Source organism: Ambystoma mexicanum, chromosome 6p, assembly GCF_040938575.1.
Source record: "Ambystoma mexicanum isolate Mex_15411 chromosome 6p, UKY_AmexF1_1, whole genome shotgun sequence".
NCBI lineage: Eukaryota > Metazoa > Chordata > Amphibia > Caudata > Ambystomatidae > Ambystoma > Ambystoma mexicanum.
In genome coordinates, this window is record NC_090935.1 from 109,672,649 (window position 1) to 109,699,455 (window position 26,807).

The following is a 26,807-nucleotide window of genomic DNA, read 5'->3' on the forward strand; positions in this document are numbered from 1 at the left end:
CACCCTTTTTTCTTCCTGCACTTATCAGACCTACCCTGTCTTGTCTGCTGCCTTCAACCTAGCACTTCCACATTGCTGGCTGCACTACCACCGTTTGTTGCCTTTATTATTTATTTATTATCTATTTCTCCTTTGCTTCGCACTTTCCACTTCTCCCCCCTTCCATGCACTTTTCCCCTCCCCCTCTCCCATGCACTTGCGCGTTCTCAATGTCACTGGGCCTAGTAAGATGGTGGTTTTGGTCTCCCCTGTTCCCATCCCTTGCCTTGTTGCGCTCTGAAACACTTGTGTGCGAGCGCGATAGAAATAAAATATTAATATAACTACTATGCTAGCCTTACATCAGTGGTGTTTAAATCTTGGATAACAGACATACGGGGTTGGGGCCACTTAAATAGTAGACAGAGTACAGGACACGTGTACGTAGCCCCCTGCCATGGTTTGTAGCAGATGTACGGCGAAGTCATGCTTTGACAGACACCGGCACGAAGCTGTCACGCAAAGAGAAGCAGCGCGTTCTAATCGCGATCTCACGTCTCGGAGAGAGTGGGAAAACAGTTATTAATGAAATTGCTATTTTCAACCCGTGGAGGTAGCAGGCAAGAAAATTACTCGAACAGCCCTGGAAAGGGAGCTCCAACCGTGCCAGGAAAGAGGAGTCTGCACCGTGAGCCTATCTATGGCAGAGCAGAGGGGCTTCCTCAGCTCAGCGCGCAGCCTCGCCTCTGTGGCAGGCTCGCGTGCCCCCAGTCCAGGACACTGCTGAACTGATTCCAGAGAGCTCCATTTTCAGTCACAGTAGGCCAGCGGAGTCTCATTATGCATTGCACCCACCGCCCCCTTCAAGCATTTTAAATGAGCAACTTCTCGCATTCTACTGTGCAGAGCCCATTTCCGGACACTGTAAGCCAGCGAGTTCTCGCATGTTACATAGAGCTCTGTGTTCTGACAAGCCAGGGAGGTCTCGCCCAGTATCACGTTCAGCTTGATTTTCAGACAGTCTAATGATATGATAGGTTATTTATAAGGCGCTTAATACCCAGATGTTTCTAAGCGCGGACCCGGGGATTGAACCCGTGGTGCTCTGCGTCGTCTTGCTTCTAAGGCGAGCACCTTGCCCCTGAGCTATCCTCCCGAGACGTCCACCTATGGAATGCATTTCTTAGCAGATTCATTAGGCACAGAAATAGCTCAGGTCTAATAAAACCTCATCCCACAAATTAGAAAAACACAAACAATCTGAATGTTCCATTTCATTTAAAATTTTGAACCAGGAAAATAAAAGTGATCCAATGTTCGATGCGGGTTAAAGCCCCCACAAAGTTTCACAAACACAGGCAGCTTGCCTACAAAATATGAAAAACGGATCCAGCCTTACACGTTATTGCTTATGTTTACATTCAGAAAGCACACAAAGCAAACATGAAGGAGTATTCTCGGCAAAAGACTAAAATCCTCCCCCAGTATAAAATTGCAAAGTGGAATTAGCCATTTGATTCAAAACCACTCAAACAACGTTTGAAACAAAACAATTCTCTTGGTTCTCTCTGAAACCACCGACAAATGCTGGCGTCAGAGAAAAATATTGGCTTAACATAGGACTAACTCAGTTCTAAAATATTGGACACTATCTGTGATGCAACATGGAAAGGGGCCACAAACCGCTGCTCTCCAGATGTTTTGGACTACGACTTCCATGATCCCTCAGCATTTACTGTACACACTAGGGTTGAGCACAATTTTAGTCTAAGACTACTGAAGAGCCAAAGGTTGCAGACCCCTGCAAAATGAGAGTCTGGCTTGGACAGAGATGCAAAAACATTTTGTGTGTTTCACATCGTTAACCTTATTCAAAAGGATTAGGAATTCTATTTGTTTTCCAAATGCTGGTACAGTAACGGCCAATTCCCTCACTATTCTCCAAGTATCAGGTCCACCATCTCAACACCACAGTCCAAAAAGTTAATTAAGGAATAGATTTCAGATTAGTTTATTGACCAGGGCAGACAGCAATCACAAAGGCTCACCAGTCTTCAGTTCAATTTAGTTTGTTGGAGGCCTCCCAAGATCCCCAATTACTGGACAGAAAAGCCTTAAGGTGAAACTACCCACGGATGCAATTGTAAAATTTCAAAATCACAAGGTACGTATGCCTCATACTACACATCCACCTTGTACTAGATGGAAGTTTATAAACCGGTATCCCCCAAAATACCTTTTCTTAATATCTTGATTTAATTAAGTGTTGAGACATAGATGAATATACTCTCTCATTATTGTACTCACTGGTTTCTCATTCCAGGACCTAGGCCAATGGGCTTTAACCAGCTATAGGAAACTCTGCCACACAAGCACTTCCGTACAGCCTGTCCACCAGCTCCCAAAATTCCTCTCGGACAATGTGCTTCTATTTTGGGAAATGTCTCCCCCTCCCCCATTCATTGCCTTCTGGAAACGATCTTCTTAAAGCTTTCTTCCTTTCCCAAAAAGAACCGCCATCTCTTCCTATATGCGTTTAAATGACCAGGAAACTCCATGCATGCAGCATATTTTGATGCACCAAGTGTGGATTAGATCGGGCCTACGATAGGCTCCCTTCACTTAGTAAAGGAGTATTTCCCCTCCTCTTTACTTCGATTGGCCCAGTAAATTCCAATCGGCATAAGGGGTGTGTGCTATCTATGTGAGGTAACCCCTCCCCTTAGGAATGTACAGTTAGAAGTGGGCCGCTATCTGCGGTTTCCGTCCAATTCCTCCATATGTATGAACATGTGCAATTAATAAAAATTAAAAATTCTGATTAGCAAAAATGATCTGAATTCAGGGACATCAATTGGTTTGGGACAGCGATTTTAATAAAATGTTATTAAATTATACAATTGTATTAATAATGCAAAGATATCCTTTTTAGATGCATGCAATTCAAATCTATCTTCACTTTTCAAATGAGACAAATGTTTCAAAAACTAGAGCCTAAATGCATTTCTCATTTGTCACTTTTCAAAAAGCATTTGGCATTGCACATTTTTTGCTGTACAATCGAGCCTAAATTCCATGGATGTCTGTGTGCCTTCACCCATTTCTATCAGCTGGTTCACTCGGCAGAGACAGATGTGCTGTGAGACAAAAATGACTCATTTTAAAAGACTACTTTAATGGAGCAGATTGCTCTGCCAGGGTCAGAGGTCAGGGTCCGTTTGAGCCCCGTTATAAAAAAAGACACTTAATATTTTGACCTGCTGATCCATTGAGAAAAATAAAAAAATAAATAAATAAAATAAAAACTGAAATCCCAATCTCTGGCATTCATTTTGGCCCATTTGTTCGTATTTTGCACACACGCACTTGTACTTGGTAAACTCATATGTGTCAATCAACCTCTCTAATGTGCAGGGCATAGTGATGGATGATAAGGAACGTATATTCCAAGTCTAAGGGGGGCCGGGGTCAACATAAACATACGATTTAGGTGAAACGAAGTTCAAAGTTTTAAGAGATATATTTTGTCTCATCTAACAAATGTCTTGTTCTAAATTATAGCAACATTTAGACACTAAAAAGTTATGTTCATAAATAAATAAATGCATTTTATACCCTGTCTATTGTTTCCTTGCAGAACAAATACAGTGCTCAATTTACTATCCTCTTCATGTAACTTGGCTGTGTACATACAGAAACTCCTTTGCATTAGCCAATTTGTTTTGTTAATAAAACATTTGGTTTAGCTCGGTTTAACAACTACTGCATGATATTTCATTGTGAATTCACATTGTGTAATAAAAGGCATTCCATCAGCTAATTGGTTAAAATGGAAACAGCTCTATTTTGAGACACGAAGACTGGATTCCTGCTATACTCCATGTAATTTTCAGACAAGTCGGGCTGAACAAATATATTTTCTCATTCAAGGAAAACACCTTAAATTAAGTGCAGGCAAGGTGACAATTTAAAGCAACAAAATCCTAGAAATACAGCGCATTGGGAAGCTCAGGCACGGATTAACTGTTGATCTCCCCCATAATCCCATATCCCCTATAGTGCCATTTTGTATGCAGAATGGCAAGGTATTCACCCCTGTGTAGGTACTCTATACTCCAAGCTGTATTTTCTTCATTAAGATTCAACAAGTTTATTGACATCATAAACTAGTAACAATTCCTCCAATTTTCAGATACCTTCTGTGAAAGGATTAGTAAGTGAATTATAATAATGTATTGATCAATTGTAATTGAAAAGTGTAAGACATTCATAGTTAAGTACTGCCTTTATTAACACAAAAGAAAAAAAACTGCCAACTGCATGGCCACGAGTTTCGCCTTCTGGGCTTTATCAAGATAAGAGGCCAAATTCATAATACTATTGTTATCATTCAGAAAAGTTGTATATGGATGAAAATGTTAGAGAAGTAGTAGTCCGTCGAGGTTGAAGGGAGAGAAAACACAATGAAACACTCATTAGAATATAGTCACTGATCTATATTTTAATGAGCCACAAAGAGTGCAAGTAAATGGCATCAAAGTACTAATCTTGTCAGAAAACTAAAAAGATCTTAAATGTACTAGGTTGTAATCGTAATCCCAATATAGTCAAATTGAGTATAAGTGATGTCAATTTGGTGAAATGTACTGTTTTTTCAATACGAGTAGGGTAAAAGGTGCACTCCCTTTCAGAAAGGGCTGGTGCCCACACGCATGATAATGAGCTGAGTAAAGTAATTTCATCCATGATCGCTGCATAAAGAGAGCAATTTTTAATAATGGTGTGTGCTTGGGACTACTTCCACCTAGTGGTTAAGAGAATGGAAATGACTAACATGTTAGATAAACATACATTAGAGGTGCACTTGCATCTGAAGTGCTGGTTCCCATAGGAGCATAGGGTATGATTAAGCTAGGGTTGGTCCATTTCGTGGCCTTCAAATGAGATAGCAGGATATTAGTAGAGTGCAAGCCATACTGGCTGAATGCAATGTAAAAGTGAGGCATAGAATGTGCCCGTAAAGATCGCTCGTGCCAAGTGAAAATGTAATGAGTCTTCTAATGGTTAGAGTTTGAATGGTCTGCTTCAATACAATGTGGATAGATCTGTACCATTATCTAAATAACCAGTGTTGCGTCCTGGACCCAGGGCACAGGGTCCAGGCACATCTTGGCTGGGGGCACCCAGCCGACACACAAGGACAGGGAGCATCCCTAGGTTAGCTGGACTAGCAAAAAATATATCAGTTAGAAACACAATTTACACCCTAAATAAATACAATGTTTTACTCAACGCTAAGAGAATTCCCCCACGTCAAGTCTTACCTGATGCACTAATGGCAAGCGTAGAAATCATGTGGATGTCTGCCACACTACCACCTATACCTACAGGTGTATGCAGAAAATAAATAAATCCATTTTCGTCTAAAAGAAAACAATGGGAGGGGGACCTGGAGGATCCAAGCTGTAAAAGTAAATGCAGAAAAGGACAAAGGCATAATAAACTGATGACAGAAAACGTCCTTACAGAGTGAGAGACATTGTCTGAGGAGTTTGTTCTGTGTTCATTGCGTATTTTGCTCACAGCTATGATAAGGGCACCCGGTAAAAACAAAATACCCAATACAAACGTTTCCCCAACAACATTGTGAAAGGAGCATTTGCATTTGGGCTGCAATCATTTTAATGGCCCAATTTCACCTGTACAGCCAATGGTGTAGATAGTATATTTTCTTTCACCCACTGTGCGACAATTCAAAAGGACAAAGCTGAGAATGAAATTAGAAGTATGTGTCGTCTAAAAGATAGGCCCAACATGGTTGAGCATTTACTTCCAGCCAAGAGTTTGCAGTTCAGAATGTTTGTGGAAAGGCATGACAGATACAGGAAATCAGGGATATCATTACCAGTGAAATGTTCCTGGATTCCCAGTATAAAAAGAGCAATTTGTATTACATATATGTGCTGTGTAGAGAAGATCTGCAAATTGTGTTCAAGGACCATCATTATGATATGTTTTGGAGTACACAAAGATGTAAACTATAAAGCCTATTAAGCCATATTTGGTTTCCTAGACCCAAAGTACTCAATCATTACAATTGAGACTCGTAGTGACCTGCATGACATTTGTGTTTGAAAGGGGCAGGGGTGCGGACATTTCAACACTGCTTGAAAAGTGGGAACAAGAAACTCTTTGATTTTGTTACTATTAAAAAGGTAGGTTACCACAGAAATAAATTGGTTCCAAGCTATTCCTTTACTAAGAAAGTCTTCAGGAGAAAGAGGGCCTCCTTCCAATTCCATGTCACAAAACCAGATTTATATACATTGCTTAAGAATCAGAACATGGAACCGCATTTCAAGTTTAGCTGGGCTGGACCAAGGCGCATGCGCACAATGAAGATAAACAAAAGCACATTTGAAGGTAAACACAGAGCCTGTACATGTAGGCCCATAGCACCTCTGCCCATCACACAATACACTAAAAAACAAAAAAGAATCACCCTCTTACATCGATGCTTCCTTTATTCCAGACCTTTCCATCATGAAGAACCACTGCATCACTCATCGCCTTCCTTACACGCAAGGGACAGCACACTTGCTTTGCCCATTCTGTACCAACCCCAGTTTCTGCACCCACACAGTATCCCCTTCCTCAACTCTGGTGAACCTGGCAGCTTTCTGAAGATCAAATGTAGCCTTCATGTCATCATTTCTCTCTCCGATATGCTCTTTGAGAGCCCGCTCATCACACTCCACAACTCTCATTCTCTCAAACCAAGTCCGACAAACCGCAGTGACCGCTTTCGTTCTTCAGAGTACTTCAAATGGGATCAATCCCGTAGTGGCATGCGGGGCAAACCTATAAGCACAAATGCATCTTTCTAGATCTGTTTCCCACTCCTTACCTTCCTTTTTGGCCTCCATAAGGGTCCTATTGAACCTCTCCACGGCTCAATCTGTGGAGGGATGAAACATGGAAGCTCTAAGATGTACCACCCCAGTTGCAACATGAAATTTCCTCATCACGCTAGAGGTACATTGCACCCCATTATCGGTCAACAGCTTCGTTGGAAATCCTTCCCTCTGAAATATGGTCAAGATATGCCACTGCAGCTCACAAATCAGCCTCAAACCACTTTGGCATCCGCCCACTTAAGAGTCTAAATCAATTAGGACCACTGGGTACTTCTGTCCCCCACTACCACTAATGGGCCCAAAAACATCCATCACCACAAACTCCTAAGGAAACTCTAAAGGCTTTAGAGGTGGAGTGTGCATCTTCAAAACGTTGTCAGACTCTCTGCACATGACACAGCACTTAATGTCTCTTCTACCCCACTATCTAAACCTGGCCACCAATAATGTGCCCTGAGGTGAACTTTCACCTTTGTCAATCCTAAGTGGCCCTCATTTGCCACCTCCATAATTCTACTTCTAACTCCTGAAGGGGGAATAATGTGTCCTGACCTGAAAACGTGATCTCCTTTATGCTCAACTCATCCTTCCTGTTCCTTCTTTAAGAAAGTCTTCAAGAGAAACAGGCCCTGCTTCCAGCTTCACTCCACAGCAACCACCACCAGAAGTCACACAAACAGCCTGGCTAGAACCAGGCACATGCACACATTGAAGATAAATAAAAGCACATTTGAAGGTAAACAAGGAGCCTGTAAACATAGACCCATATAACAGCTACTTATCAAGCCTACCCAGCTCAGGAATTGACAATAACAAAACACGAAGAGCCTATATAAAAAGGGCCTTGGGTCTGTCCAAACTGGTCTGGAAGCCAGCCTGTACCTTAGCAGATGGTGAAGCTGATAAACATAATTTGAAAGGGCTAGCTATAATCCAGGCCTGCCAGAAAAATTGAATAAGCCCAAGTAGTCACAGAAAGGTTATGAATCTGTGCACAGCAAAAGACATTGGCTCTTACACACATTGAGATCATGCCAACGAAGTATGTAGGCTATGCACCACCAATGCCACCTGCAGGAAAACGTCGACTCCACACTAGAAAACCAGATTCATATTAACATGAGGCAAATCTCACATTAAATGAATAATTACTTCATGAATCACTGTCACAAAGGCAGCTCGAATCAAAACAAAATGTCCACAGTTTGTAGATAAAATGTATAGCTACCAAATTAGGTAAAAAAAAAAAATAAAAAAAAAAATTATTTTATATATATATTATATACACACATACATCACGTTTTGAATAGGCAAAACACGTACTTTTGCCAAATGTTCCCACAGTGATCATATTTAAGTATCTCAATGTGCACACCGATGTACAGAACCTGAGAATATTACATTTGTTAATTGCGCATGCTCTAATCCAGAGCTAGGTCCGAAAAACAAAATAGGATAGTCTTCAATAGGAGTGGTTTTTACCCAACCCTTCTGAAAACTCGGAAAAACCACCCTGTCATAAAACAGAGGTGGAGTCAGAAATGCCTATAATTGCATGCACACAGGACATCAGGACACGGGGAGTAGGATTATGGAATATATAGAGAGGTGACATTGAGGAACTATCTGGAGATGGGAGGACAGACCTTAAGTATTGACCCCATGCAGACTGGAGACCAGCACGTAACTGAAGGACGACCAGTCTCGGTTTTTGGAAAATGGATTTCCAAATAGCCACCAGATGAGCGTTTGCTGAAGGGACAGTTCCAGGCTGACCCTTAGGCCAGAGAAGATCTACCTTGGGGTGCTGGAACTATACAGATCTAGGACTATATGCTTGCCATGGAGAGAGCATGAATCACACTCATGCCACATATATTTGTGCCACTCTTGACACATAGCAAGCTGGGAATTCTACAAGTCTCTCCCTGCAGACGTGGTCTGCTGGTGGGTTAATCTTGGGCTCCATCCAACACATGATTTACAGACAAAACAAGTTGGAGGATTCTGCCCCTGCCCTACGCCCCCACCCTCACCCATCACACTCGAAAAAAGAAGCGCTGCTCGATTTTCAGAGGAGGGTTGATCAATATGTGCATCTATCCCAGCTCCAAATGGAGCCCGAGCACGCAGGTTGGGTATCCTCCCTCACACAGATCTATCAGCAGAGAAAATAAGCTAGGGAGCTCGGACACACCTGCGAGGTAGAATGAACCCATAGACATAGCAGGTCTCCATTCTACCTGCGGCTGGACACCTTTACCCACCAAATAGTAAAATGCACTCAGAGTCTATAGCCACAATGAACAGTAGGACACAAGCCTGAATATTATGAGCCTTACGGGGGGTATTTGCCTCTCTCATTTGCATACACATCCCTACACACTTGCAGTTTAAAGGACGCATAGGGTGTACTAAGAAAGATTCAAATCGGTTGTACTTTTTTCCCCAAGCAATTTTTTTTTTTTTTTTTTTTAAAAAGGGCCAAGTGTAAGCAGGCATACACAAAAGAGGGTGCAGCATCCTTGTGTGCCAAGGCATTCCCAGCACATGAAGCCCGAGGATAGCAATTTACTTGAAAAACTGGAGCGCTGCCTAAACCCGATCCCACAGACACGTGGGCTAAAGAGACCAGCCACTTTCCATCCAACTGAAAACACACAGACCAATTCCACACCTGGGCAAAGCCTAAAGTACAGAATACTTATGAAGGAAGTCCATATTAAAGTTACGTTTCCAAGACAATTTGATCAGGAAAACCTTTAGTTTTGTGCTACACATCATGTAGTGTAATTATATCAAATGTCCCACAACAATGACGTGGAATGCGTGAAGCAAAAATGCATCTGGTCCTTGATAATGAGGTAGAGGGGCTGGAGCTTTAAAGGGGATTACACAGCTCGAAAACAAACGCCACTCTAGAAATAGCGCAAATAAACGAATCTTAGCACCAATCTTAAAAGGGGAAAGTGCCCGAATATTAGTGCAAAGAAATAGAGGAATCAAGTGGATGGAAAGGGGCCTGTTGGGACTTGCAATAATTATTCCAGAGGTTTAGGTTTAATTCTTAAGAAAACACCGATAAATACAATACAAAGTATCATCCCAACGCCAAGCAAACGGCAGAGGTTGTAGTTCTTACCCATGCAAACATGTAATGGCCAAAAAGCATGGTTTACCATTCCATCAGAACAAGTTGCAAGTAACAATGATCAAGTACTACACTGAGCTCTAAAGCAGTGTGTACAGGAGCTGTATGGTGCAGGTTCAATGGACTGAGCTAGTGGGCTTCCACAAACAGGCCTGCGCATGCTGGCAGTGTAATGAAGAGCTGCTGGATCCCCATTGGAGAAGCACTCTGCAACAGCACTTCTGTTCTTTTCCATGGCGAAGCCGGAGGCACTTTGGGCGAGGCTATACAACTCTACGTTGGAGAAACCACTACCACTCGAGACCGAGCAATCATTCCTGAGCCGTGGAGCCTGTATCTTCTCATCGGGAAGGCTCAAACCTGACAGGTATTTATCAAGCAATATTTATTGGCATGGCAGATGACCCAGGGTGGTGACGAAAAGTGCCTCAGCCCCCCCCCCCCCTAAAAGATACCGCAGCCGATGCAAGCAAGCTCGGGATCTGATCTTATCCATCCGAACCATTTATGCGGGGCTTCTGCCTGTCCATCACTCTCACCTACTCTGGCACCATCATAGAACATACTGTTGCCTCTATGCTGGTTAAAAACTACCCAAGAGGCTATGGGGTACGATATTGGATGTGGGCAGCCCAGCATATTCCGCTGGCATCCTATTGTCTTGGCTCTGCCAAGAGGAGTCCTCCTCAGCCCATTGCCAACAGCCGATAAAGGGTGCCATGTACCACGATTCAATGGATAATTCTAGTGAGCACTGTCCAAGCATAGTGTGACAAGGTTAGGGACTGGACTATGTCGAGGGGGAGGGAGGTAGGGCCACCTCACCACCTGGGGCAGGAGACCTAGGGTTTTCATCAAAGCCAGCCCTAGATGCGCCTTGGTACTCGTGGAAGCTACCACCAATCAGAAAGCCCGCCGCACCACATTCTGGAAAGAATTCCATTTCTTTAGTTTCAGGCGGCATCGCAACAGATGGAAGTCATCGTGCTCCACTGAACGAAACCACTGGCTTCACAAACGAGACAGAAACCCTTTTTGAAATAATGGGTTAAAATGGTGCATTTTACAGCATACTTTCTGTGAACATTTTTGTGAAAACCACACAGTTTGCATTCGGTTTTGTGGGGTAACAAATAAAATAATCCACTACGTACAAGTCACCTACAGGAGCATTTTGGAAGTTCATTTCATGAGGACTTTGCCCACAATGCATGCAGTAAAAAACACATGTTCATGCTGGCTTTGCCCATACATGTCCGTGCAGGCTGCACCAATATATATACCAGTTTCACCATTAAAAAAAAAACACTCCTTTTAGCTTATAAGGCTTATTTTTCCAATAAAACATGCATTGTCCCGGTTCAAAAATATAGCCATACGAGCTGCACCAATGTATGCCAGTCTAGCCACATCATGACACTTATGAACTATCCATATGATTCATCTATTTAAGGACCTTCATTTTTATGAAGAAGAGGACTGGTAGAATCGCTTAATGGAGGGTGAAAGTACAAGTAAAACCATTGCAGTGACTCCATCTTTGCAACATATCGATCTTGCAAAATCATAAACTGAAGATTGGAGTAGTTATAACAACGAACCGCATGGATTTAGGCTTAAGTATCTGTTCCAGGTGTTCCTGCTTGTCTTCCTGTTTTCCTATCTTATTTGTCAGTGCCTTTTTCCTGGGCCCTACTTTCAGTATACTTATTTCATGTTTTCTTCAGATGGAGTATGGGGAGGGACTTTTTGCCGTGCTACTTGATTTACTCTTCAAATGTAGTAGAACATGATGAGATGGATTTGGAATTCAGATAGAAATTGTAAAAAAAAAAATGTGTGAACATTTTAAAATCAATAAAAAAAAATAATGACACTTCTGTTTGCATTAACCTTGATGCCCACTAAAAAATAAAATTCCCTTGCACCACCCAAATCACAGGCTTGCTTCCCAGCACACACAAATTCCCAACTTTCACCTGGGCTCCCGTAACATACAATCTCATGCATGCAAACAAAAAAAATACACATTCCTTCATATGCATCCATGCACACATACACCCATTTCCTTACTTAAAGCCTGGGTCCAGAATCAGTTCCGTCACCATCAGGACAGGCTCACACAATGGCTCCTGCACAACAAGACAGGAAGCAGGGAGAGCTTCCTTGTTCCTGCAAATGCGCAGAATAGCCGCAGCACTCCCTGCACTATGCCCAAGGTGCTAGGAATGTGCGGGAGGGCACAGAAGTCCCTCCCCTCCCCCCATCCCGCGATGCACATTTACAGCTGCAGTACCACAGCCTGCATCGCCAATGGGCCATGCAAAGCTGTGGAAGCAATACATTCCTGGCCTTGCATGGCCCATTGCACATGCGTGCTGAGGAAGTGAGGCCAGGTGGAGTGGAGGGAGACCAAGAGACCAGGGCGAGGAAGGATGGTGGAGCAGAGAACCGAGTGGAGTGTTTAACAGATTTCTCCAAGGTTTGGATGAGCGAGCGGAAGGTGCGAGTTGGGGTTAAAGAAAGAGTAGAAGAATAAGTGAGTAAAAGCAAAAAAGGATTGCCCGATGGAGTGTAAACAGCGAATAAAAGTGGAGCAGAGAGAAGATAGGAGATTGTGTGACAATCAGGGGGGTAAGCATAGATGGAAGTGAGTGGAGGGGGTGGGGGGAGGAGAACAGCAGGGAAAGGGCATGAAAGCAAGATTGAGATAACTGGGCACCTGGAAAGGCACCGGACCATACCAATTGCAAAGAGTTGTTAAGATGGGCTCCCCACTAGAATAGGCCAAGAGTGAGTAACCTAGAGAAGGCTAAGAGGTCTTCCTTCGGACACCATCCTAAATAGAATTGTAGTTAGTAGGTGTTACTAACTCTAGTGGCCAACCAGGGGTATATGGAAGCTCGGACAAGGGGGGTGGGAAGCCCACAAGACACTGGTGGGGGAGTGCTTTAGTGTGCCATATTTCAGTCACATACTGTCAGGGTTATGATTCATTGGAGTTTCCAAAAATAAAAACATTTGAACCATCCTTGGAAGTCCGGGTATTAAGGCAATCTGTGACAATGGGTAAAACTAACGTGATGGCTGGAAGGCTTTGAATGAATGTAGAGCACTGGCATCTCTCTGGGCAACACTCCAGACTGCCATTTTCAGCTTGCTAAAACATTACAGAAGGGGAAACGCCATCTGCAAATCAGGCTTGGGCTTACCCCAAATGTTGCTGTCAATTACGAACATCCATTCGGCTAGAGCACAACCGACACCCCAGGAGTGTTTCATCCTCCTTGCGAGTCAGTGAGGTATAGCTGAGGTATCTATGTGCTGCAGGCTCAGCATTCACATCAGGGAATACCTGTCGCACTCAAAGTGGCATTTGCCAACAGACAGGTGAAGGCTAATTTTGAATTAATCCAAACCCCAGGCATTGCTAGGGGTAAGCTCCAGCCCACCGTTAAGACCATATGCAAATTAGGGTAGATCTATGTGATTTGGAAGTGGCAGAATTGTTCGCAGCGGAATTGACCATAGCCAATTTTACTGCAGCCAAACTCTGCAAATCTATGCCCCTACACACCCAATACATTCCCACTTACCTTTGGCATGTCCGCTTCCTTCTCCTGACCCTGCGTCAGTTCCGTCCCGCTTACGCGTGTCGGATCCGATGTCACAGGGTCCACTTTTCTCTTTTTTTCACCTCCTATCCTCAGGAAACGGCGGATATCCCCGCAATCCCCTGCACCTTCCACCCCCCCAGTCCCCAAGACCATCTATACTGAACATGGGGAACGAGGGGACACCCCCGTAAACCCTGCTCCCCATGTTTTCTATCGATTACCCAATTTGATCGAATGGTACATGGTACTGGCCGTTCAGCCAAATGTACCATTCAATCAATTAAATTTGATCATATTGGGTAATACCCTCAGGGTTGCTCCTACCCAGGTGTGGGTCCCTTACTCACTGCACCATACAAAACCAAGCTGCACCTCTGATGAGGTTAAGCAAGGATGAAACATGTCTGGAGTTGCTTGAATTTCACTGTAGAGAGGGTGTGGCCTGGCAGTTCAGGCTGAACTGCTCTTTGGTGGTAGTGTGAGACCGATTTGCATATGGTGGGTCTACTTCTGCGATTGCGTAGACAGGTTAAAAAAAACAGTGGTGTGGAAGGTTGCCCTGAACACCCATTGCTTTTAGTTACAGTTCATCTCAGCATAGGAAACATGGGCAAGGACCAGGGAGTGGAGGAGTAGTTCCATAAAAGTGGTTTTAGGAAAGCATCTATGCTTTACCGCATTATCCCCGCGCTATAAATATATGCAGGCCTAAGAGCAGATTTCTGTTAAATTGGTAGTCTGTCTATGGCAAGGTTTAGCAATCCTGAGGCCCACATGGATTCAGTATCTTTTTTTGGGAAGATCCTAGCATCGTATATATTAAAAACAAACTGCACATTTTCACATTATGGTTATCCAAAAGCACTAATGCCCAGCCCTGAAAGTAGCAGACTGTTTTTGTCTCACTGCTTGCAAAGTTTCAGATCCAAGTTTAGAGTTAGTTGCAAAAAAAACATAATAAAAAAAAGTTGTCAGTACTTGCAGTGCAAATTTCAACAGGGTGCTGGTGAAATATAAAAACAGAAAAGGCGGGCCCCAAAGAAACCTAGAATTAGGGGATTAGAAGAAACACTGAAAGACAATCAAGGTCATATTTGTAAAAGAAATTTTGTATTCAAGATTTTGTATAAAAGGATTAGAAATTAATCAAACATCATTTTCAGAGAAAACACAATCAATAAAAAAATGAACCGCCCACTACTATCAACATAAACACTCAGATATACACAACCAAACTCAATCGATCACATTAAAGTTCATTCACAATTACATCAAAAAAGAACGAACATCAAGTGGATACCAAGGGTCATCATGCAGTTTAAATTCAAAACCCTAAGCTCTCAAAAACGTACAGGAACCCAGGTAGAAACAAATCACAACCAGTTTCGACGTGTGGTTTGTTCAGAACAGCTTCATCAGGGGAAAGAAAAGCTCACTACAAATATAAGAAAACTCATTCTTGAGGGCACATTTTCATCACAAAATGTATTCAAACAATTTATTCAACTGATAAACTGACCCCAGTGCGGTATCGATTCTTAAACAAGGGAAAAGAAACTTTGTTTCCCAGGATCCCACAGAAGAAACAGGAAGGAGAAGAGGCGGCCGATCCACCTAAAGCATTATCACGTGCCTCAGATGCAAAATGCGACCAAAATCGACGGGCAACCAATTTTGTTGAGACCAACCTAAATTTGTAGCCGTTATTCCGAGGTGGCTTCAAAATGAAGAAATACTTGCACATACGGTGTTAAGAAAAAGGAGGGGTATAGAGCATCTCTCCACATTCTCAAGCTGCAGATCACAACAAAGAATGCAAGTTAAAGAGTGCTTCAGAGCATTCCCAACCAACTAATTGCACGCCAAATAGTGAAAGGAAACACACATTTCTGGTCAAGACAAATATTGGTCCCGATGCTTGAGCTGAGGTAGCAATCCACGAAGCAACTCGATAGTAGTCCATTATTTGTTAAAAAAGAAAGTCAGAGCTGAGTGTTAGTAGCACCAATTCCTGCACATTCAAGTGGAAAGCCAATGACCACGGTTGTACAGTACCATCCTAATCTCACAGACATTGTTTTATCGACCCCTCCAGTATATTTTTAGGTTGAACATCCGAAATTGCTCTTTCGATGTGAGTTGACGAGCAATATCGATATTGTTGATTACGGTTGCTTTATCCACACAAAACCAAAGTAGATCATCTGCCCGATGTCCATGTTCATTGTAATGGACTTCTAATGGAGCAAGTAGATTTTTGGTACGTATCTTAGAGCGATGCCCTATGATTTGTAAGTTGACCTGCTGACTGGTATTCCCTATGTAGATTTTATCGCAAATGCATATATACATTACAGCTTTTACATGTTATAAAAGATCTCAAATGCCATGAATGTTTCCCAGCCTCAGATTGTTGCAACCTATTGAAAATGGGCATGCAGTGCAAGAATTGCATAGGAGGGGCCCAGTTACTGGTCTATTTATCACATCCAAACTGGGAGCAAAGGAGCCACCCATCACCGTCCCCTTTGTTTTTAAGAAAACTGAATTCTTGAACTTGAAGAAACTGTTTTGAAGAGTCAAGGCTATACATTCCAGCAGAAAATTAGTCGGTACTGAATGTGGCAGGGAACGTCTAGTCAGGACGATTTTTATGCTCTGGGTCGCTTTGTCCTGGGGAATGTTAGTATACAAGTCTTCAATATCCATAGTGACTAATAGTCGTTTAGATATGCTGGTGAAATATACCACATTTCAGAGTCTTATGCTAGTGTAGGACAATGGACGATCCTCCAGGGCAGTAAATGAGCCACAGGTGCCAACAAAGCCGAAGCATTACATGCCTGCATGGCAGAGAGTGCTTTAGGTTGATTCTCATCACCCATAAGTGCCTTAAAGAGCAAATGCCATCTTATCTAATGGAAGCAATTGAAAATCCGGATATCAGAACTATTGAATCTACAGAAATGTGTTTTTCTTGACGAAGACCTTATTATTCCATTAGTTTCCTCTGCATCTCTCGGTTATCGTCAGATACTTAGCTAGCCCTCTGGTTTTTAGGTTATGTTTTTTAATCATGTTTGTTCTCTATCTGCGACCTTAAGCCTTAGGGTACCGGGTGCGCATTACAAATTCATAAACGAATATATGTTAAAAGTGGCTTCTAGACGTCAAACTGCAGAAATTACTGGCTTTGCAAGACGTAAATAAGACAATGCCAACATAGGTCCTATCGCCGCAGGTGTGTGTTTGCAAGATGCCAGTAAGGTTTCCAATACACCTAAACTCCTTCCGCAAACAGATAATTCACAGGCAAATCTAGCCACAGGAACCCTAGCACAAGTAATTTACCTTGGCACAAATAAAATCAGTAAAGCACTAAAACCAATCGCATCAATACATTTCAAAATACAGACTCCCTGTGAGGGGTCTACCTGCAAAACCAGGCAGCCCTCCTACCCTACAACAAACGGAAAGTCTTGGGCCACAACGTTCTGTGGTGTGAAACTGGCCATCATGATGTGAGAGGGGTAGTATGTGGTCCAACAAAGTGGATAATTAAAAGTCTGTCTTCCAAGAATGGACCAGTAAGGCTCAGCTGTATGAGCCCTGCAAAAGATGTAGCAAAAAATACTGATCATCAAGAACATAGGTAGTAGCACACAAGATTTGGACGGAGTAGTCCACATACATTTCTATTCAGCACGGTTTGCCGGTCCCTACAGGCGATTATAAAATACTTAAAGAGCCCAACTGCTGCCACCAAGGCAGCCTTCTAGTGCTAAAAAGTTCAATACAGAATATGGGCATCTATTGATCAGCCATTAACGGCTAAAGAGGAATTCCTTGTAGGGTTTACTAATATAAGTCTGATCTGAGGTGGCCCTTAAAGACAGAGAAGGCGTGTCTGGGAGACTTACTGCACAGAAAGGGAACGCCTTGTACCCTAATCTGCATTTATTAGTTGGATATGCAAAAGCGGTGTGCCCCCCTGCAAGTGGATTGTGCCCAGGATTGTACAAAAGAAATGTGTCCAATAAAAGCGCTGCCCTGGTTTAGATAATTACTCGATACACATCAATTTCTGTCTCACTGGCAGCATGTAGAGATATTAATAACCCAGAATACATTTTGTGATGGACCGAAATTTGGACCGCAGCATTTTTATGTGTCGCAACCAATGCATTAACTAGCCAGGTAGGCCCAGATTAGCATAATCAGGATGGCCAATACCAACAATGATGATGAGGGAACCCTGTGGAATTAGTTTAGGAAAGGAGCGTGGTTTTCGCAAGAGCAATGATTCCCTCCTTCACTACGGCAGAGATCATGGGATTGATAGAGACATCTGCATCCATCACTTCACCCAGATCCTTGCCATGGTTTGGGTGGGGGAATGGGTCCTCAATGCTTGATCCAGAATCATCTTGACAGCTAGCGATATTGCCTCCTACCACTACAATCTCTGTTTGCTTAGCATTCATTACAGCCAAGTGTTTTGTCATCCAGACCTAGATAGCGAAACTGGCCTGTGCAAAGCCTGGAAGATTATTTTGTGTACAGGGATAGTAGTTGCGTACCATCAGTGTAATTCTATGGACCCCAACCCCTTTGATGAAGAAGATCCCACCATAACACTGCAGTTAAGTAGGTATACCTGTGATACACATGGGCAGAGCTACCCCTTGGACCTGATCAGTCACATAAGGATTTCTTCCATTTTGACACCACACACTCACCCAGACATACATGAACTGGAAGCGCAGGATGGGGAGATTGCCCCAACAAAAGTGCCTAAGAAGTCCAGAAGCACCAGTAGCCCTGTTTCACCTTGATCTGTCCCTCTCCGCCGATCATCAAAAATAGAACCGACAACAGAATCTATGCCAAGCAAGAGCGAAAAGAAAAGCAAAAGGGGGTCTTCAATTCATTGATGTAATCCTGCAGTTGTTTATCTATAACGCTGTCCAAGATGGAGGCTTTTCTTTTTTTGCGAGTGTGCGAGTAGTGTGATGCTATTTTGCAAGCCTTACTTGCCCGATTTCAAGGAGTTATTAAAAGTAGTATGCAACTAATGAGCCACCACAGGATCAGCACATCTGGTCTTATTAAGCGACTGGAGTCCCCTGCAGACAAAGAGCAAAGGCTTGTATCTACTAGCCCCTGCAGTTCTTCCATGTTTAGATTCTTGCAATTTATGAGAAGGGGCTCCAAGGTGAAACTATTTGTTTCCATTGTCAATGCCATAGCCTGGTCTTTTATCTTCTTGTCCTACCAATTGCACTTATATTACTGATGTTATCATATAAATTCTCTGTGAATCCTTTATCGATACAGGTGCAAGCCGTTCCCTCATTTCTGCAATGATCGCAAAGAGGTCCTTTTGATGCGAGGTGGCATTAGTAAGATGATCTGGAAAAATTTGATTTTAAGAAAACTATACAAGAGTAAAAAACTGAAAAAAAGGACACGTTCGAACATGATGGTATAAAATACAAACCATTAGCTTTTCTCTCTAAAATGATGCATGGAAAAGGAAAGAGGGATCTAGGGCCTGAGGCAATGAAGACGCATCGAAGTCCTTACAGATGCATTACAACCATTGGCAAATAAATGCCAGAGTAACGTTTCTGAGAGACTTCCTACCACCTTCAGCAGGGTTCGGGATTCACTAACTCACTAGGGAAGTGTAACTGGTCCACAAGATCACATTTTAGTCTATTAGCCAGACTCTGAACTCATTCACTACAGTAAAGGGCGTTCAGCATACAGAACAAGGATCGCATGCCTACTGTTCCTGTAGATACTAGGCCTACTGAGTTAAGGATGTTTGCAGAACCGTGTCGTTCAGCACCACCTATGTCAACATAACCAGTCAACCTGGAGTCCCAAGTCCGCCATTCACTCTTGGAACACCGTCTGCGATTTTGGATGAATCAGCAACTACTGCCCGATGTGCCAGAGGAAAAAGACCCACTTATTACTCCATTGACAGAAAAACTAACAGGCTCAGTTCACAAAAAATTGTCACTAGCTTTTTATTTCATTTTTATCAAATCCAGTATTTGCCTAGTGCTGAGTAATTGGGGACCATCAAAGAATATCAACATCGTTTACTGAACCTAGGAATGCGTCTCATGATTAGTCAAAACGCTTTGTTTTAAAACAACGTCACCATGTTTTTAATTTGTAAAGAATGTCTAAAAACAGGTTTACACCATGCATTTCCTGAAACACATTGCCTTTAGCCACAAAAGTAATCTTCACCCATAGGTCCTACAATTAACATTCTCCTGCCTATAATAAGGGTCCTGAGGCAATAGGTATGTCTTTACTCCAAGATCCATCCTTAATGTCCTGCCGACAGTTGACATTTTTTATCATTCTCTGAGCTGTAGATGCACCGTAGGTGAGCGAATGTGAGCTGAACCAACATACGGTTTTGGTTTCATTTTCTTATTTCCGAGAATATCTATTCTGCTAAACACAATCGCTTTCAGAAACCGTGATCGATCAGACAGTACTCGACATACACGTCAGATCGAAATTATGCTTTTACCCTGCAACATGTCTTTTAGGAGATTCTATTTACTCAAAATAAAAGTATACTCATTGATCAGACATTCCTGGATAGGAGACCATATCGTACAAGCAGCCCCCCACCCTCCAGTATTGGTTCACAGCAGAAACAAAATAGTACTTTAGCACAGGGACAATCTGACTAATTCAATGGCAATCCAATCCATTCCAGTGAAAAAGATTTCCATAGACTTCCTTCAGGCCATAAACAAGGCTATTGTGTCATATCTTACTCATTTTAATATGTACTGATTATACAACTTGACAACTTCCTTTAAATTTAAAATGAGGATAATCCTTCAAAAGATATAGGCGTCACTACAAATTAAAACTTGTGTTCTCTTGGGATATTCCAGGTCAGTAACATGTGTCTCCATACCATGCATTTGTACAAATTGCAGTTCTCTAAAAAGGGAATTCTCCACATAGGAGGGAGGGACACGTTCATTTACACACAACTATAAAACATAACTCTTGAAGTTTACAGTGTTAAGTTGTTCTACAAAACGGGTTGAATAAATTAATATCCGCACAAACAGAATAACGAACCTAAACAACTCAACATACAATTTACTCAATATTTCAAAGTACGTTTCTTTTGGGGCGTAATAGAGCATTGTGATGTACGAAGGGGGTCCATATTTCTATAGAAATGCCCCTCTACAAGTTACAACCTACCACAGAAAATGGAATCTGTTTTTTTGTGTCTTTTCCAATTTACCAGTTCAAAGGACAGTTGGAAACTCTGGCAATGAAAGAACTTACTGACTCTACTTCGCATTGTTAGGTTTTTGAGTTTCTCCTGAAAATTGGTCTTAAAATTTGAAATCTCATGTCTAAAAATATGTAAATGTCCTTTGCTTTCCACCTGTAATGATTTGTTGGTACTCTGTCTCCTGACTGAATTTAATCAATACTGTACTCGATCATCGGCCCATCGGCTTCAAATTTAAATACATTGAAGCCTATACAGATGGGGCCAGAGGGTAGTTGACCGATTCAGGCAAATGGGGTAATAGAATATAGTTCCTTAATAAACTATATTGGCTTTCATTCATGGAATACTAGACTCAATTTTATAGTCATCGATGTACAACTATGGATGAAAGGGAATAAGTATTGCAGGGTCTTTCTTCGTGTTTAGTCATGCTCAAGATTGCAGCGTCTTTCTTTGTGTTTAGTCATGCTCACCACCTGCGGTGGTTCACACTCCGTAGATGGCGAGCACTTGTGTATAGACGCGTTATAAATGCCTTATATCACTCAGCTTGCAGGGTCTTTCTTTGTGGTTTGTCAAGCTCACGATCTCCGGTGGTTAATACTCGGCTCTGAGAGTCTTTCTTTGTGTTTAGCCATGCTCACCATCTCCAGTGGTTCACGCTCGGCTTGCAGGGTCATTCGAAAGCTGCAACTTCATCTGAAGCCTTTTCTACAAAAGCCACCCCAGCTTTTAAAGTATCTTCCATTTGCTCTATGTACAGTAAATGACCATTTACTGTTTCAGAAGATATCGGGTGTAGAAAAATACACTCCGATTATTTCTTTTGTGTCTTCAATGTATTTTAGTGTTGTCCATTTTTAAATGTTGTATTTTTCCAAGTTTACTTTTTTCCAAATGTTGCAATCAAAATGTACATGCAAGGGAAATTGTTTCAACATTTATCAGATGCATGTCAAAACATTTCTAGTCACTTCAAATGCATTGTATTAAGATTCCTGTAGGTACAGCACTCTGGTACCCATGAGTGAATATCATGCCGTCGAAATTTTATAAATACATTTAAAAAATTCCTGGTCCCGCTAAGCACGTAAGCAGTATATTAGAACAATAACGTGGCTAACTAGCACTACATTTCTTATGAGAGTTTCTGGTGGTTAATTCAACGCTTGGAGAGCTAGGGGTGAGAAGCAATGTTCCCCAGGTGCATTCAGAACAGCATTGCAGAGACTCACGCTCTCCTGTTCTCACCCCAGAAGATGTGGCAATTCATGAGCAGATCTGTATGTATGCATAGCCATCCAACCCTATACACAGGAGAGCACTTTATACATTCTCAAGTGTATATGTCCATATCCCACGGGAGTTCTGCGTCCGGGCTCAGAACTTAATGCTGCATACCCCAGACCCTTAGGAAAAAGTACCAATTTATGCAGTGGGAAGCATGGGGGCTCCCAGATCTACTCGGGGAGCAGCACTTTGTACAGCGTGCAGATGTATACATCCTCATCCATGGAGAGAGGAGACCACTTTAAAGAGTGGAGAAGGGTACATCCAAAGCAGGGAGCTGTACTTCATAGTATTCGAAGCATGTGCATCCTTGTTCGTGGGAAGTGAGAAGCACTTTATAAAAGTACTGTGTGTGTGTATATATATATATATATATATATATATATATATATATATATATATATATATATATATATACACACACACACACACACACTCTTGGCTCTGAAGAGCATCTCTTGCATGGATGCATAAACAGTGTATAGATCTCCAGCCCTGTGCAGGGAGCGTTCTTTTATACAGTGTGGAGTCTCAGTATCTCTAGAGGGCCACCTCATATACTAGTCCTAACTAAGCTACACCCACCGATCTATCCGTGCATCAATGGTCTACCTTCCCGGTCTTCCCCACTGAAGACGCTGTAGCAGCGACTATGCGACTTAAATCTGCATCGTCATCTGCAATTCTCCTGAGAATATTAAAAGAAATCATGCCCCCTATTTTCGGGTCACAAGCAGTCAACAATTCTTGCCTTTTAGGCACTGTTCGCATTGAACTTAAGCAATCAATAGTTATTCCACTTTAAAAAAGCCATCTCTCGACCCTTTGGTACCTGCCAACTTTCGTCCAATTTCTCTACTCCCGCTGCTGGAATCGTTGGTTTCCCCTCTCCTTACTTCATTTCTAGAACACTATATTTCTTGATCCCCTTGAATCTCCTTTCCGCCCTGGCCAGTGCATGGAGAGTTGTGCTGGTGTCCGTTTTTGATGACCTGTCCCGGTTGGCTGACCAGAGGGAGGTGGGTGCCCGATTCTGTTAGACCTTTCTGCAGCACTCGACACAGTAGACCATCTTGTGTTGTTGGATCGCCTCGCTCTTGCCGGTCGCTCGGGATAGGTTCTCTCCTGGTTTGCCTCTTTTTTGGCAGACCGAGGACCGATGTTAACACGCATCTTTTTCTTTTGCCTCCATTTCTCTACTCTGTTGTGTCACCTAGGACTCTGCCTTGTTTCTGGCATTGTTTAACATCTATATCCAGCGTCTTGTTCTGCTCATCCGCTCCACGGCTTCAGGTGTTCCTCCCATGCTGATGATACTCAAACCATTGTTCGACTGGACTCTGCCCAGCCGGACACAGCGTCTCAGTTTAGGAGTTGCCTGGCAGCGGTGGGCGACAACTGGATGAAACTTAACGGGGACAAGACAGAGGTCGTACACCCCCTTGTTCCCCTCTCTACTTTATCGTTTCCCGCTCCAGCCTGATGCTCAGCCTTTTGGCCCTCCAAGCTTGGCCTCTGTCCCACACCTGTGCTAGCGGTAAGGAATTTGGTATTCAAATTCTCCTCCTCCCTTTCCACCTGCACAGAGGTAGATGCTATTTGTAATGCTGGCTTCTTTCAACTTCGTAAAGTTCTACCATTCCTTCCGGTTCACGTCCATCCTGCGGTGACAGCTTCTTTGATCCTTAACCGGCTGGACTATTGTAATTCCTATTTCTTCCCCAGCCCCTCCATCAATGTCACCGATTGCAACTACTTCAGAACCTTGCCGCCTGGATCTGTGCAGGCACTCCATATGGTTCTCAGATCACTACACCGGTTACCTGTGTTGCAACACGTACAGTTTAGGTCACTCACTATAGTCCACCGGGCCTTCGATGGCCTATGAGCGGAATATTTGCAGGAAAAATTATGCCCCTACCAACCATCCTGTGTGTTTCGTTCTAAGGATGCCTGCCTCCTCTCTGTACCGCACTACCATTTTGAGCGGGTTGGTGGTCGATCCTTCTCAGTGGCAGCAGATAAACTATGGACCTCCATTCCGTTCACCCTCCGCGCGACAAGTAATCACTTCAACTTTCCGTGCGCTCTAAAAACCCATCGGCCTTAATTCATCCTGCTGTACTTCCTTTAGTGACAAAATCTTCGGCGTGTGTGCGCTTTAGAAATAAAGATAACATAACTGCTACTCTCATCAAGGGAAAAGTCAAAAATAGACTCATCATGCACGCAGCGTGAGCATCCATATTACACCTGCCAAGGCTTCCTGAGGGGCCACAATCCAACGCCTAGTGTACCTACCTCAGCACACTGAGAAGCCTCGGAGAAACTGGTTATATCCCCCAATGAACAGGCTACAATACACTTATAACCTTTCAGTGAGCAGCACATTATTTATAGATCAACATGTGTTTTGGTTTACCATAAAACGTACACACAAGACATGAAAATAAAAAACAGACTACACAGATTGTCCATTTATATTTTTTAATTCCTTGTAAAAAACTAAAACATTTTAAATCCCAAAAAAAATAGTCAGATCAAGTAGTAATACCAATGTTTACATCACATCACAGCAAGGCTAGTAAAAAGGTATGTCAATTAAGTGCCCGTGTGCAAGCATAGCAGTGCCTTCCTTATTGTACTTTCAAACAACTCTTCAATCTTATTGTATAAAGAGCCGCTAAACTCAATATGTATTACATGTCTTCACCAAAGATGACCAGTTTTTAAAAACCCCAGCTGGTGAACAATTCTACTTAAAGGTGGTCGGTAGAGACAGTCGCAGTGAATTCTACAGAAAGACGTTTCACAGTTTGCAAACATGCCGATTGCTTATGCAGCCTACATACAGAGCCTTAAGCAGGAAACCCAGTCTTGCCCATAACATGTCTTAAAGTTTCTAAGCCGACGCGATCTCGACACCGCTGTAGCACGCGCATATCCCTTATTCTGAAAACTTTACTCAGATCAACAAGATAAAATACAAGCCATTCATTGCCTAATAAATGCATAACAAGCCAAAAATTGACAAGCATTATGAAAAGAATTGCTGCATTATTTAAGATGCTTGTCTTATTGCAAACCTTTCATCTTTCTAAGAAACGCTGCATAGTACGAAAAACAAGTACTACATTTGAAATCACTGACTGTCATGTTCCAATGAGCGCGATACAGTGGAGCAGTAGAAGTGTATGGTGGGTTGCATACGATGCACGCCCTGGTTATATACCCCGGGGGAGTACTCAATAACACACTTATGGCAGCCACTCACTGAGCAGAATCAGGCATAGGTCTGAAGCAGCACTAAGCACCCCCCGCCACTTTCTACAAGGATCAGGCCGCTGCACACAGTCATCAGCACCCCCTGGTGCACTAGTCCAGCCCCTCAGCAGGGTGCCCAGTGCCACGGTGGCCCCCAGTGAGCTGGCTGTGTAGCGTGTGCGCTGCCGGAGTGGCCAGCACTCTTTAGCACTCTTTGCCGTTGCCAGCAGCCTCCGCCACACTTCTTATTCCCCCTCTGACACTTGCTATAATCCCAGCGGCGCTCGGCACTCACCTCGCACGCACAGCAGGGTCATGGTCACTCCCCTGCCCCCTGGGGCTCGAGTCTCGGTCCGTCACTCCCTGGCCTCCGCCGGCCGGCTCCTGCGGCCCCTGCGCGGAGTGCCCAGAGCGGCATCGGCCGCCTCTGCCGGCGCCATCCCTCGGCTCGGCTCCCTCACCGCCGGGGACTACTTTCCCTGGCGACCTGTCCCCCTGCCGCCTCCCTCCGCGGCGGCGGCGGCGGCGCGCTGAGTGCTGGGCCCGCGTCAGCTCCAGCGCTGACGCACCGTCCCCCACACGGGGCGAGGCAGAGCGGGTGTCCCGCTTGCGCCCTGCTGCCGCCGGCTGCCTTTAGGGACGTGAGCCGCGGCGGCCTCGGCTCATCCTGATGTGGTTCCGGCTGAGCGGCTGGTAGCCTGGAGCGGTGGTGCTGGTGGGAGGCTGCGAGTGCAGGGGATGGGAGGGGAGGGCGGCCAGGTGCAGCAGCGGCGGCGGCCTCGCCTATGGGAGCCTCGGCTTCCTCTGACAGCAAGCCTGGCCCCACCCTCCTCACCTGGGAAACTTCACTTGTGTGAGAAATAACAAACTTTGGCCAGCTTCCCTCCAGGAGCAGCAAAAACATTCATTTTACTGTTCTCCTTTCTTCTGGTTTACGTAGTCATTTTAAGCTGTAGTACTTTGCGGTTCTCTCCCTTGCATTTTCAAATTCAGCCACTTATGAGTACACACGAATTGTACGTCTGTGTCTCTCGTAGTATTTAAAACGGATGCTACTCAACTATTGCACTGTAACACAACGAGATTGGTTTAGGGTTCAAGTCCAAAAAAGTGGGGGGACTCATTAACATACACAAGGGCATGTCACCAGAAATGACCATTGCAAGGTCAAATATGTAAATTTCATTCAATTGGATTTGCAAAACTATACAAATTGCACAGGACGAATGGGATTTGCCTTTCATAAAATCAATACACACAAAAAAAACAAAGGAGGATATTTTCTTCTAATA

General features: G+C 43.4%; 1 protein-coding gene across 3 annotated transcripts in view; it reads right to left on the reverse strand.

Annotated features, from left to right (window-relative positions):
- The window catches only part of LOC138511252 (protein unc-13 homolog B-like), a 2,171,549-nt gene extending 2,145,290 nt beyond the window's left edge, over window positions 1-26,259 (reverse strand). For 2 of the 3 annotated variants that reach the window (XM_069626798.1, XM_069626797.1), the window contains exon 1: window positions 25,811-26,259. In XM_069626798.1, the coding sequence (XP_069482899.1) occupies window positions 25,811-25,832 (22 nt within the window). In that variant the 5' untranslated portion in view covers window positions 25,833-26,259. The remainder of the gene's footprint in view (window positions 1-25,810) is intronic. The other variant, XM_069626799.1, reaches the window with a different exon arrangement.
- Window positions 26,260-26,807: the final 548 nt, after the last annotated feature.